We start from the raw sequence: 12,825 nt of genomic DNA on the forward strand, positions 1-12,825 counted from the left end.
TTAGAAGTGTTAGCAAATTTCTTATATATATATAAACTGAAATATAACATCTACATAAATATTCAGACCATTTAATCAGTACTTTGTTGAAGCACCTTTGGCAGGGATTACACCTGTATTTGGGGAGTTTCTCCCATTCTTCTCTGCAGATCCTCTCAAGCTCTGTCAGGATGGATGGGGAGCGTAGCTGCACCGCTATTGTCAGGTCTCTCCAGAGATCAGAGAGTTTGATTGGGTTCAAGTCCGGGCTCTGGCCGGGTCACTCAAGGACATTCAGAGACTTGTCCCGAAGCTACTCCTGCATTGTCTTGGCTGTTTTCTTAGGGTCGTTATCCTGTTGGGAGGTGAACCTTCACCCCAGTCTGAGGTCCTGAGCGCTATGGAGAAGGTTTTCTTCATGGATCTCTCAATACTTTTCTCTGTTCATCTTTCCCTTGATACTGACTAGTCTCCCAGTCCCTGAAAAACATCCCTACAGCATGATGCTGCAACCAGCATTCTTAACCGTAGGAATGGTGTCAGGTTTCCTCCAGACGTGACGCTTAGCATTCAGGCCAAAGAGTTCAATCTTGGTTTCATCAGACCAGATAATCTTGTTTCTCATGGGCTGTCATGTACCTTTAACTGAGGAGTGGCTTCCGTCTGGCCACTACCATAAAGGCCTGATTGGTGGAGTGTTGCAGAGATGGTTGTCCTTCTGGAAGGTTCTCTCATCTCCACAGAGGATCTCTGGAGTTCTGTCAGAGTAACCATCTGGTTCATGGTTGCCTCCCTGACCAAGGCCCTTCTCCCCCAATTGCTCAGTTTGGCTGGGCGGCCAGCTCTAGGAAGAGTCTTGGTTGTTCCAAACATCTTCCTTCTAAGAATGGAGGCCACTGTGTTCTTGGGGAGAAACATCAAGGACGATCAATGGAAATAGGATGCGTCTGAGCTCAATTTCAAGTCTCATAGCAAAGGGTCTGAATAATTAAGGTAGTTCTGTTTATTTTTAATAAATCTACAAAAATGTGAGAAAAAAAAAGTTATTTGTAATTATAGGGTATTGTGTATATATCTAGAGAGGTGACAGTGACAGATGTCAAGGAGTGGCTGTCAAGGCTCACTTTCAGCTCCCAGAGAGCTCTGCTGGTTTAAAGTATGTGTGTGTGTGTGTGATCACCTCCAGGTTTTGACACTCCTGGGCCGAGTTGGTGGGCAGGCCGATCCAGCGGATCTCCTTCTTCTCCTTGGAGATGATGTTCATGGCCATCAGCACGTTGAGAGCATCATACACGCGCCTGCGGATGTTCTTCTGGTCATACACCTGCTAGGGAGAGAGAGGGATAGCGTGAGGAAAGAGAAAAGAAGCGAGTAAAGAAAAGAGACGACATAAGAGAAGAGCAAGGAGGATACTAGCAGAGAAGAGGTTATGATTCTAAGCTTGTCTTGGGGGGGGGGGGGGGGGTCAAGGGGCATCTCATTAGTAACTGTCCCATGGTGTGTGTGTCCCTGGCCAGGACTACTTGCTACCCCTCCTGCGGCGCACTAACTGCTAGCCCTCATGGTTAATCTGTTTTTAATTAATGATACTGTTTAACATTCCACAGGAAGTAAGCAGATTAGGTCTGGGGCCAAGCTATTTTTAAGGGGCCATGTCATTATTAATACCGGAAAGTATTCAGCGGTTGGCCCCCTCCCCACTATTAAAACAGCCTAACTTTCAGTTGGACTTCTCCAACACAATGCTTTAGGACGCAAGAGAACCGTTTGCAACATTCCATAGTCTCTACGAGCTCAAATGTGTAATTCGTTAATTGGTTATCTTGAACAGTTATAGAACACCTTGAACAAACTTATCTTATTTATTCAGGGTAGCCCAATTGAGACCAGGGTCTCATTCCCAATAGTGCCCTGAGTACAACAATTTTCTCAAAAACAGAAAGAAAATGTACATAAAAAATGTAAAAATTAAAATAACCAACAGGCTAGCCTGTTGGCCAGATCGGTTTGTTCTTTAGTTATATATGAAAAGGGACGTTAGAGGCATTGGCTAAAGTATAGTCAGAAATCTGGCCACCTGGCTTGATCAGCTCAACAACCCCCTACAATACTTTATCATTCTATTGGCACAATGGGTTAGATGACCACGGTTGTGTTCATTAGGGCAGGCAATGGAAAATATAACTGAAGCCAAGCACTGTTTCTCATTGCACAAGTCCAGGTAGTCCCGCCCCCATTTCATTCCATTTTCTTCTGTTTGGTGCCTAATGAACACAACCCAGGGTTGTATGTTTGATTCCTGCATGGGCCACATATACTGAATGTGTCACTGTCAACCGTAAGTGGTTTTGGATGAAAGCGTCTGCTAAATTACCATATTATTTACGGACTCACCGAGTCTGTGGCCATGACGTTGGTGGAGTGGGTGAACTCAGCCACCAGTTCGTCGGCCACCTCGTTGTAGGAAGTGGTGCCTTTCTTCTGCACCTTCTCACACACCTTCATGGAGAAATGCCTCAGGCCCTTCCCGTTCTTATCGCCCTTCAGTCGCTTGCTGTGGTGGAGAGATCACAAAGAAGAAACCGACACATTAATGACCAGACGGTCACAACATCTAGAACTAGCTGTTACACAAATGAAATAGTTTATTTGTCACATGTACAGGATACAGTAGGTGTAAAACAGTAAAGTGAAATGCTTACAAAAGATGACACGGCACACACAACTTGCGCAAAAGCACACACACACACACACACACACACACTCTAAACACACACGCTACACCTCCAACTCCACACTTGTCAAATCTCACCTCACACTCAAACAATATAAACACTCAATGGACCAGACAAAACAATGTATACAATAATTCCATACTAATGTATAACGATGAATTTCTATTTAAAGTGTATTTAAAACAATGCAGAAGGGTAATCGCACTATTGGGAATAGACAATAGTAATGGCCTGTGTTCCAAATGGCATCCTATTCCCTATATAGTGCACTACCCAATGAGGATCAAAAGTAGTGCACTATTCAGGGAACATGGTGACATTTGGGACAGATTCATGGTTGTGGTTGGAGCAACATTTTCTAGCCCTACACTCCTAAAGTATTGACTTGGGTTGCATCGAGAACCCCCACACCAGACATATTTTTATCCTCCCGTACCAGTGCAGAGTCAATGTCTGGGGACACCGGTTAGACGAGGTAATATGTACGTACGGGTTGAAGTCGGAAGTTTACATACACCTTAGCCAAATACATTTAAACTCAGTTTCACAATTCCTGACATTTAATCCTAGTAAACATTCCCTGTCTTAGGTCAGTTAGGATCACCACTTTATTTTAAGAATGTGAACTGTCAGAATAATAGTAGAGAGAATGAGATTTCAGCTTTTATTTCGTTCATCACATTCCCAGTTGGTAAAAAGTTTACATATACTAGTTGAGTGTTTGGTAGCATTGCCTATAAATTGTTTAACTTGGGTCAAATGTTTTGGGTAGCCTTTCACAAGCTTCCCACAGCTTGTTAGGTGAATGTTGGCCCATTCCTCCTGACAGAGCTGGTGGAATTTAGTCAGTTTTGTAGGACACCTTGCTCGCACTTGTTTTTTCAGTTCTGCCCAGAAATGTTCTATGGGATTGAGGTCAGGGCTTTGTGATGGCCACTCCAATACCTTGACTAGATTGTCCTTAAGCCATTTTGTCACAGCTTTGGAAGTATGCTTGGGGACATTGTCCATTTGGAAGACCCTTTTGCGACCAAGCTTTAAACTTCCTGACTGATGTCTTGAGATGTTTCTACAATATATCCACATGATTTTCCTTCCTTGTGATGCCATCTATTTTGTGAAGTGCACCAGTCCCTCCTGCAGCAAAGCACCCCCACAACATGATGCTGCCACCCCCATGCTTCACGGTTGGAATGGTGTTCTTTGGCTTGCATGCCTCCCCCTTTTTCCTCCAAACATACGGATGGTCAGTATGGCAAAACAGTTATATTTTTGTTTCATCAGACGAGGACATTTCTCCAAAATGTACAATCTTTGTCCCAATGTGCAGTTGCAAACCGTAGTCTGGCTTTTTAATGGTGGTTTTGGAGCAGTGGCAACTTCCTTGCTGAGCGGCCTTTCAGTTTGTGTCAATATAGGACTCGTTTTACTGTGGAAAAAGATACTTTTGTACCGGTTTCCTCCAGCATCTTCACAAGATCCTTTGCTGTTGTTCTGGGATTGATTTGCACTTTTCGCACCAAAGTACGTTCATCTCTAGGAGACAGCTTTGTCCCATGGTGTTTATACTTGTGTACTATTGTTTGTACAGATGAATGTGGTACCTTCAGGGATTTGGAAATTGCTCCCAAGGATGAACCAGACTTGTGGGGTCTACAATTTATTTTGAGGTCTTGGCTGATTTCTTTTTGATTTTCCCATGATGTCAAGCAAAGAGGCACTGAGTTTGAAGGTAAGGCCTTGAAATACATCCACAGGTACACCACCAATTCACTCAAATTATGTCAGTTGGCTTTAGAAGCTTCTGATAAGCTATGACCTAATTTTCTGGAATTTTCCAAGCTGTTTAAAAGGCAGTCAACTTAGTGTATGTAAACTTCTGACCCACTGGAATTGTGATAGTGAATAAGTGAAATAATGTCTGTAAACAATTGTTGGAAAAATGACTTGTGTCATGCAAAGTAGATATCCTAAAAGACATGCCAAAACTATAGTTTGTTAACAAAGAAATTGGAGTGGTTGAAAAACAAGTTAATGACTCCAACCTAAATGTATGTAAACTTCCGACTTCAACTGTACATGAAGGTAGACTTAGTGACTATAAATAGATAAACAGAGTAGCAGTAGCGTGAAAGAGGGGTCTGGGTAGCCCTTTGATTAGCTGTTCAGGAGTCTTAAGGCTTGCGGGTAGAAGCTGTTAAGAAGCGTTTTGGGCCTAGACTTGGCGCTCCGGCACCGCTTGCCGTGCGGTAGCAGCGAGAATAGTCTGACTAGGGTGGCTGGAGTCTGACAAATTTTAGGGCCTTCCTCTGACACCGCCTGGTGTTTGGGTCCTGGATGGCAGGAAGCTTGGTGATGTACTGGGCCGTACACACTACCCTCTGTAGTGCGGTCGGAGGCGGCGCAGTTGCCATACCAGGCGGTGATGCAACCAGTCAGGATGCTCTTGATGGTGCAACATTTTGAGGATCTGAGGATCCATGTCGAAACTTTTTCCACTTCCTGAGGGGCAATAGCCATTGTCGTGCCCTCTTCACAACTGTCTTGGTATGTTTGGACCGTGATAGTTTGTTGGTGATGTGGACACCAAGGAACTTGAAGCTCTCAACCTGCTCAACTACAGCCCCATCGATTGCAATCGGGGGCGTGCTCTGTCCTCCTTTTCCTCTACTCCACAATCACCTCCTTTGTCTTGATCACATTGAGGGATATGTGGTTGTTCTGGCACCACACGGCCAGGTCTCTGACTTTCTCCCTATAGGCCGTCTCATCGTCGGTGATCAGGCCGACCACTGTTGTTTCATCGGCAAAAACGTGATGTGTTGGAGTCATGCCTGGCCGTGCAGAGATGAGTGACAGGGAGTAGGAGGGGACTGAGCACGCACCCCTGAGGTGCCCCCGTGTTGAGGATCAGCGAGGCACACACAAACCTTGCTGATAGACCTCAATGGAAAGAACTAGCTATGTATTTGTGCTCATAGCCCCAGCAATTCAGGACAGTACAAAAAACAAAGCACTGTCTGTCAAATGCTGATGTGCTCCATGTCAGTACCAATGGCATGCTGCCACACAAGTCCTCTGGCATATGCTGTGTTTTAGGCACACATGTCCTCTTTCTCACAACAGTTCCAGTGTAATGTGGTATCTCTAGCTCACTAGCCCAGGGAGAGGGAAGAGAGGGATTCTTGCATTTCATTACAAACCACCACATGCAAGTAAAGCACTATTGGTTATCCTTTCACAAGGATCGCTGTGTGCGCGTGTGCATGCATGCACGCATGCACGCACGCACGCAAGCACGCACGCATACATACAGTCATCTCATTCTCAAATCAGCAGAAACATGGTTAACTTTTGCCGAATGTGAATACAAAACAGGGATAAAATTGATGATTGACTGATGATGAACCGTTAAGCCACACGTGACGCTCCGCCCACACAGCAGTGATAAAAATCGCTCGCTTAAATCAGGGGCTCGCTCTCTGTGATTTACACACCAAGGGAAACCGAAAGGGTGGTAGTGGGGCATGGAGAAAAGGAAGATCAGGCTAAAAAGAGATAGCCACAAAGAAAAGAGGGAGAGAGGGGTTGATATATAGACATTTTGTGTGTGTGTTCAGGTGAGCGGATTATGTAACATTAGGGTTGTAAGACAGTCGTAGAGCACCACACAGATGCTTTACATTTGGCAACGTGCAATTGGCAAAACCAACTATGATGTAGAAAATGTCACACGGCAAGAGGCACAGGCAGAATCTGCATAAGCATGAGCGCATGTCAAAAGTCAAAAGTTTGGACACACCTACTCATTGCAGTGTTTTTCTTTATTTTTACTATTTATACATTTCAGAATAATGGTGAAGACATCAACACATATGGAATCATGTAGTAACCAGAAAGTGTTAAATAGATCAAAATATAGAGAGATTCTTCAAAGTAGCCACCCTTTGCCTTGATGAAAAGGCGTTTGAGCCAATCAGGAGTGTTGTGACAAGGTAGGGTTGGTAAACAGAAGCTAGCCCTATTTGATAAAAGACCAAGTCCATATTATGGCAAGAACAACTCAAATAAGCAAAGAGAAATGACAGTCCATCATTACGTAAAGATATGAAGGTCAGTCAATCAGTAAAATGTCAAGAACTTTGAAAGTGTCTTCAAGTGCAGTCACAAACACCAAGCGCTGATGAAGAAACTGGCTCTCATGAGGACCACCACAGGAAAAGAAGACCAAGAGTTACCTTTGCTGCAGAGGAGCATGGTAGTGGTGGTGTGATGGTGCTTTGCTGGTGACACCGTCAGTGATTTATTTAGAATTCAACCAGCATGTCTACCACACCATTCTGCAGCGATACGCAATCCCATCTGGTTGCACTTAGTGGGACTATCATTTGTTTTTCAATAGGACAATGACCCAAAGCACACCTCCAGGCTGTGTAAGGGCTATCTGACCAAGTAGGAGAGTGATTGAGTGCTGCATCAGATGACCTGGCCTCCACAACCACCTGAACTCAACCACCTGAACTTGAGATGTTTTGGGATGAGATGGACCGCAGTGAAGGAAAAGCAGCCAACAAGTGCTCAGCATATGTGGGAACTCCCTCAGGACTGTTGGAAAAGCATTCCAGGCGACTACCTCATGAAGCTGGTTGAGAGAATGTCAAGAGTGTGCAAAGCTGTCATCAAGGCAAAGGTTGGCTACTTTGAAGAATCTATAATATATTTTGACTCGTTTAACACTTTTGTGGTTACTACATGATTCCCTATGTGTTATTTCAGTTTTGATGTCTTCACTATTATACAACAATGTAGAAAATAGTAAAAATAAAGAAAAACCCTTGAATGAATAGCTGTCCAAACTTTTGACTTGTACTGTAGGCGTGAGAAAGAAAACACAGAGAGAAGAACAGAGAGAAGGGGAGAGCGAGAGAATAGATATAGATGAAGACGAGGGAGAAGATGTACAGTGCCTTGCGAAAGTATTCGGCCCCCTTGAAATTTGCGACCTTTTGCCACATTTCAGGCTTCAAACATAAAGATATAAAACTGTATTTTTTGGTGATGAATCAACAACAAGTGGGACACAATCATGAAGTGGAACAACATTTATTGGATATTTCAAACTTTTTTAACAAATCAAAAACTGAAAAATTGGGCGTGCAAAATTATTCAGCCCCTTTACTTTCAGTGCAGCAAACTCTCTCCAGAAGTTCAGTGAGGATCTCTGAATAATCCAATGTTGACCTAAATGACTAATGATGATAAATACAATCCACCTGTGTGTAATCAAGTCTCCGTATAAATGCACCTGCACTGTGATAGTCTCAGAGGTCCGTTAAAAGCGCATAGAGCATCATGAAGAACAAGGAACACACCAGGCAGGTCCGAGATACTGTTGTGAAGAAGTTTAAAGCCGGATTTGGATACAAAAATATTTCCCAAGCTCTAAACATCCCAAGGAGCACTGTGCAAGCGATAATATTGAAATGGAAAGGGTATCAGACCACTGCAAATCTACCAAGACCTGGCCGTCCCTCTAAACTTTCAGCTCATACAAGGAGAAGACTGATCAGAGATGCAGCCAAGAGGCCCATGATCACTCTGGATGAACTGCAGAGATCTACAGCTGAGGTGGGAGACTCTGTCCATAGGACAACAATCAGTCATATTGCACAAATCTGGCCTTTATGGAAGAGTGGCAAGAAGAAAGCCATTTCTTAAAGATATCCATAAAAAGTGTTGTTTAAAGTTTGCCACAAGCCACAAGCCACCTGGGAGAGACACCAAACATGTGGAAGGTGCTCTGGTCAGATGAAACCAAAATTGAACTTTTTGCCAACAATGCAAAACGTTATGTTTGGCGTAAAAGCAACACAGCTCATCACCCTGAACACACCATCTCCACTGTCAAACATGGTGGTGGCAGCATCATGGTTTGGGCCTGCTTTTCTTCAGCAGGGACAGGGAAGATGGTTAAAATTGATGGGAAGATGGATGGAGCCAAATACAGGACCATTCTGGAAGAAAACCTGATGGAGTCTGCAAAAGACCTGAGACTGGGATGGAGATTTGTCTTCCAACAAGACAATGATCCAAAACATAAAGCAAAATCTACAATGGAATGGTTCAAAAATAAACATATCCAGGTGTTAGAATGGCCAAGTCAAAGTCCAGACCTGAATCCAATCGAGAATCTGTGGAAAGAACTGAAAACTGCTGTTCACAAATGCTCTCCATCCAACCTCACTGAGCTCGAGCTGTTTTGCAAGGAGGAATGGGAAAAAATGTCAGTCTCTCGATGTGCAAAACTGATACTTACAGCTGTAATCGCAGCAAAAGGTGGCTCTTAAAAGTATTAACTTAAGGGGGCTGAATAATTTTGCACGCCCAATTTTTCAGTTTTTGATTTGTTAAAAATGTTTGAAATATCCAATAAATGTTGTTCCACTTCATGATTGTGCCCCACTTGTTGTTGATTCTTCACAAAAAAATACAGTTTTATATCTTTATGTTTGAAGCCTGAAATGTGGCAAAAGGTCGCAAAGTTCAAGGGGGCCGAATACTTTCGCAAGGCACTGTAAGTGGACAGGACAGAGACATGTAAAGATATAGCTGCGTGTGTGCGCCTAAGTGAGTAAGCAATCGAAATGACCATTCACAAACATCCCCCAACCCTCAAACTATAGGCACAGTACAGTTCCTTCTAACACGCAGTAGAGTAGAGAGTAGGAGACTGCAGAGCCGCTCATTACATAACTGGATCTCTGAGGAGCACACACCCACGCAAATACGAAGACCGTGTGTGTGTAGTGAATGAGGCAGGAGGTGGGGATGGCAAGCCGCTGCATGGTAGAAGCTTAGGGTTACAGTTGTCAGGACAAATTAGTTCCAGAACCACAGCTACTGTAGCTTGGATAATTTGGGAAGAATTAGAGAGAGAGAGAGAGAAGACAAGAAACAGTCTGGAAAAATGGTGGTGAATGTGCCATAATGGGTACAGGGAGAGTAGTCATGGTGTGAGGAACACGCACACACTCAGTGACGCCGAAACCACAGAGGCACCTTTTCTCCTTAGCAAAATGCAAACATACTGTAACCGAATACAACAACAAAAGAAACATTTTCCAACATTGTTACAGGCTACATTTACAGTTGAAGTCGGAGGTTTACATACACCTTAGCCAACTACATTTAAACTGTTTCACAATTTCTGACATTTAATCCTAGTAAAAATTCCCTGTCTTAGGTCAGTTAGGATCCCCACTATTTTAAGAATGTGAAATGTCAGAATAATAGTAGAGAGGAAGATTTATTTCAGCTTTTATTTATTTCATCACATTCCCAGTGGGTTCAAAGTTTACACACACTCAATTAGTATTTGGTAGCATTGCCTTTAAAATTGTTTAACAAGAAATTCGTGGAGTGGTTGAAAAATGAGTTTTAATGACTCCAACCTAAGTGTATGTAAACTTCCGACTTCAACTGTATATCCTCCAAACAGCAGCTTCAAGGGCATTATCACTTTTATACAACGGGTTACCAACATATTCAAAAATTGATTGACATTCTCATAAGAAATGTTATTTTGATGAATTTATTCATACCGTTTCATCCTTCCACAAGATATAGTCCCGAAACAGCTTGCCTGTCTTGCATGTTATTTTGCCATTAACCTCTCTGCGCACCGAACCAGTTAGCGGGATTAAACATAACATACAGTGATCGCTACATAAAGTCATATTAAACATTCATGAAACACAAGTCTCACATGGTTCGAAAGCCTAGACTCTTGCTAATCCAATTGCGCTGTCAGATTTAAAAAATGATTTATTGCGAAAGAATACGCTGCAATTATCTGAGCACAGACCCCCAAATCAAACTTCTTATTCAACCAGCACTTCCGTAACAAAATCACAGATTGCATTGAAATAAATCGTTTACCTTTGAAGATCTTTCTCTGGTTGCAATCCCAAGGCTCATTGTTACACAATGAATGGTCTTTTGTTCGGCTAAATCCATTTTGTATAGCCTAACACGAAACATTTTGTGAAAGCTTATCTTGTTGAATTTTGTGTCATTCAATTTGACGTAACATCCAATGCAAAAATACAGACTTTCCCTGACTTTATCCAGTCATGTTTGGTTTCCTTGCAATCAACTGTTTGTTTGTAACACAACCAAACATGATGGGTCATTTTGCGGGACGTATTGACCCGGAAAAAACGATTGGAAGACAAGTGACACGCCCATTGTGCACCAATTATATGACCACTGTCTCATTAATTGACTGTGTTTTAACCCAATGACCACTGATAGTCTTGAAATCTAGCTGGGTAGATAGCCAATGAGCAGAGGTAAACGGCAATATCCCATGGTTCTTTGTAAGACAAACCTTACCATTGAACGCTGGCATAAGGACCGTTCTTTCGCCATAGCCAATTCAACCGTGAAGGAGCGCACAGCAGTATTTCGGTGACTTGCATCTTCAGCTGTTTATTTATCCAACATCATGGCGAATAAGTTAAGGAAAGCTAATTCTAAGACTAGATATACGAATGTAGAAACAATTTTAGAGGAAATTGATCGTGAAAGTGAGATCTGCATTTTGAAGACTCCATTAGCTCCCAAAGCTTTGATTCTGATTGTTTTGGACTGGTAAGTTGTTCTCATGCTAATGCCGTTGTTTGAAATTAATATAAAATATTATTTGTGATTGTTTTTATATTTTATTTGCAAAAAATAAAGATGTAATGAAATGGGTAAAGTACACGTTAGCTAGTCATTGTGAGTGAGGGTCTGTTTGTATGAGAACGACCATAGTGTGTGATACACACACATACATACATACACACATACATACATACACACAGCTCAAAAAAATAAAACACTTAAACACCACAATGTAACTCCATGTCAATCACACTTCTGTGAAATCAAACTGTCCACTTATGAAGCAACACTCATTGACAATAAATGTCACATGCTGTTGTGCAAATGGAATAGATAACAGGTGGAAATTATAGGCAATTAGCAAGACACCCCCAATAGAGGAGTGGTTCTGCAGGTGGTGACCACAGACCACTTCAGTTCTTATGCTTCCTGGCTGATGTTTTGGTCACTTTTGAATGCTGGCGGTGCTTTCACTCTAGTGGTAGCACGAGACGGAGTCTACAACCCACACAAGTGGCTCAGGTAGTGCAGCTCATCCAGGATGACTATTTATGTAGCAATCACTGTATGGCAAGAAGGTTTGCTGTGTCTGTCAGCGTAGTGTCCAGAGCATGGAGGCGCTACCAGGAGACAGGCCAGTACATCAGGAGACATGGAGGAGGCCGTAGGAGGGCAACAACCCAGCAGCAGGGCCGCTACCTCCGCCTTTGTGCAAGGAGGAGCACTGCCAGAGCCCTGCAAAATGACCTTCAGCAGGACACAAATGTGCATGTGTCTGCTCAAACGGTCAGAAACAGACTCCATGAGGGTGGTATGAGGGCCCGACATCCACAGGTGGGGGTTGTGCTTACAGCCCAACACCGTGCAGGATGTTTGGCATTTGCCAGACAACACCAAGATTGGCAAATTCGCCACTGGCGCCCTGTGCTCTTCACAGATGAAAGCAGGATCACACTGAGCACGTGAGAGTCTGGAGACGCTGTGGAGAACGTTCTGCTGCCTGCAACATCCTCCAGCATGACCGGTTTGGCAGTGGGTCAGTCATGGTGTGGGGTCGCACAGCCCCTCATGTGCTCGCCAGAGGTAGCTTGACTGCCATTAGGTACCGAGATGAGATCTTCAGACCCCTTATGAGACCATATGCTGGTGCGGTTGGCCCTGGGTTCCTCCTAAAGCAAGACAATGCTAGACCTCATGTGGCTGGAGTGTAGTTCCTGCAAGAGGAAGGCATTGATGCTACGGACTGGCCCGCCCGTTCCCCAGACCTGAATCCAATTGAGCACATCTGGGACATCATGTCTCGCTCCGTCTACCAACGTCACGTTGCACCACAGACTGTCCAGGAGTTGGCAGATGCTTTTGTCCAGGTCTGGGAGGAGATCCCTCAGGAGACCATCCACCACCTCATCAGGAGCATGCCCAGGTGTTGTAGGGAGGTCATACA

At 43.5% G+C, this 12,825-nt stretch overlaps 1 protein-coding gene across 6 annotated transcripts in view; it reads right to left on the reverse strand.

The window, feature by feature from the left end:
* Window positions 1–12,825, reverse strand: part of tfdp2 (transcription factor Dp-2) — a 55,917-nt gene that overhangs the window by 7,308 nt on the left and 35,784 nt on the right. For 5 of the 6 annotated variants that reach the window (XM_064938101.1, XM_064938098.1, XM_064938100.1 and 2 more), the window contains 2 exons: window positions 2,374–2,533; window positions 1,160–1,306 (listed from right to left, as the gene is read on the reverse strand). In XM_064938101.1, the coding sequence (XP_064794173.1) occupies window positions 1,160–1,306; window positions 2,374–2,533 (307 nt within the window). The remainder of the gene's footprint in view (window positions 1–1,159; window positions 1,307–2,373; window positions 2,534–12,825) is intronic. The other variant, XM_064938097.1, reaches the window with a different exon arrangement.

This window comes from Oncorhynchus masou, chromosome 26, assembly GCF_036934945.1.
Source record: "Oncorhynchus masou masou isolate Uvic2021 chromosome 26, UVic_Omas_1.1, whole genome shotgun sequence".
Classification (NCBI taxonomy): domain Eukaryota; kingdom Metazoa; phylum Chordata; class Actinopteri; order Salmoniformes; family Salmonidae; genus Oncorhynchus; species Oncorhynchus masou.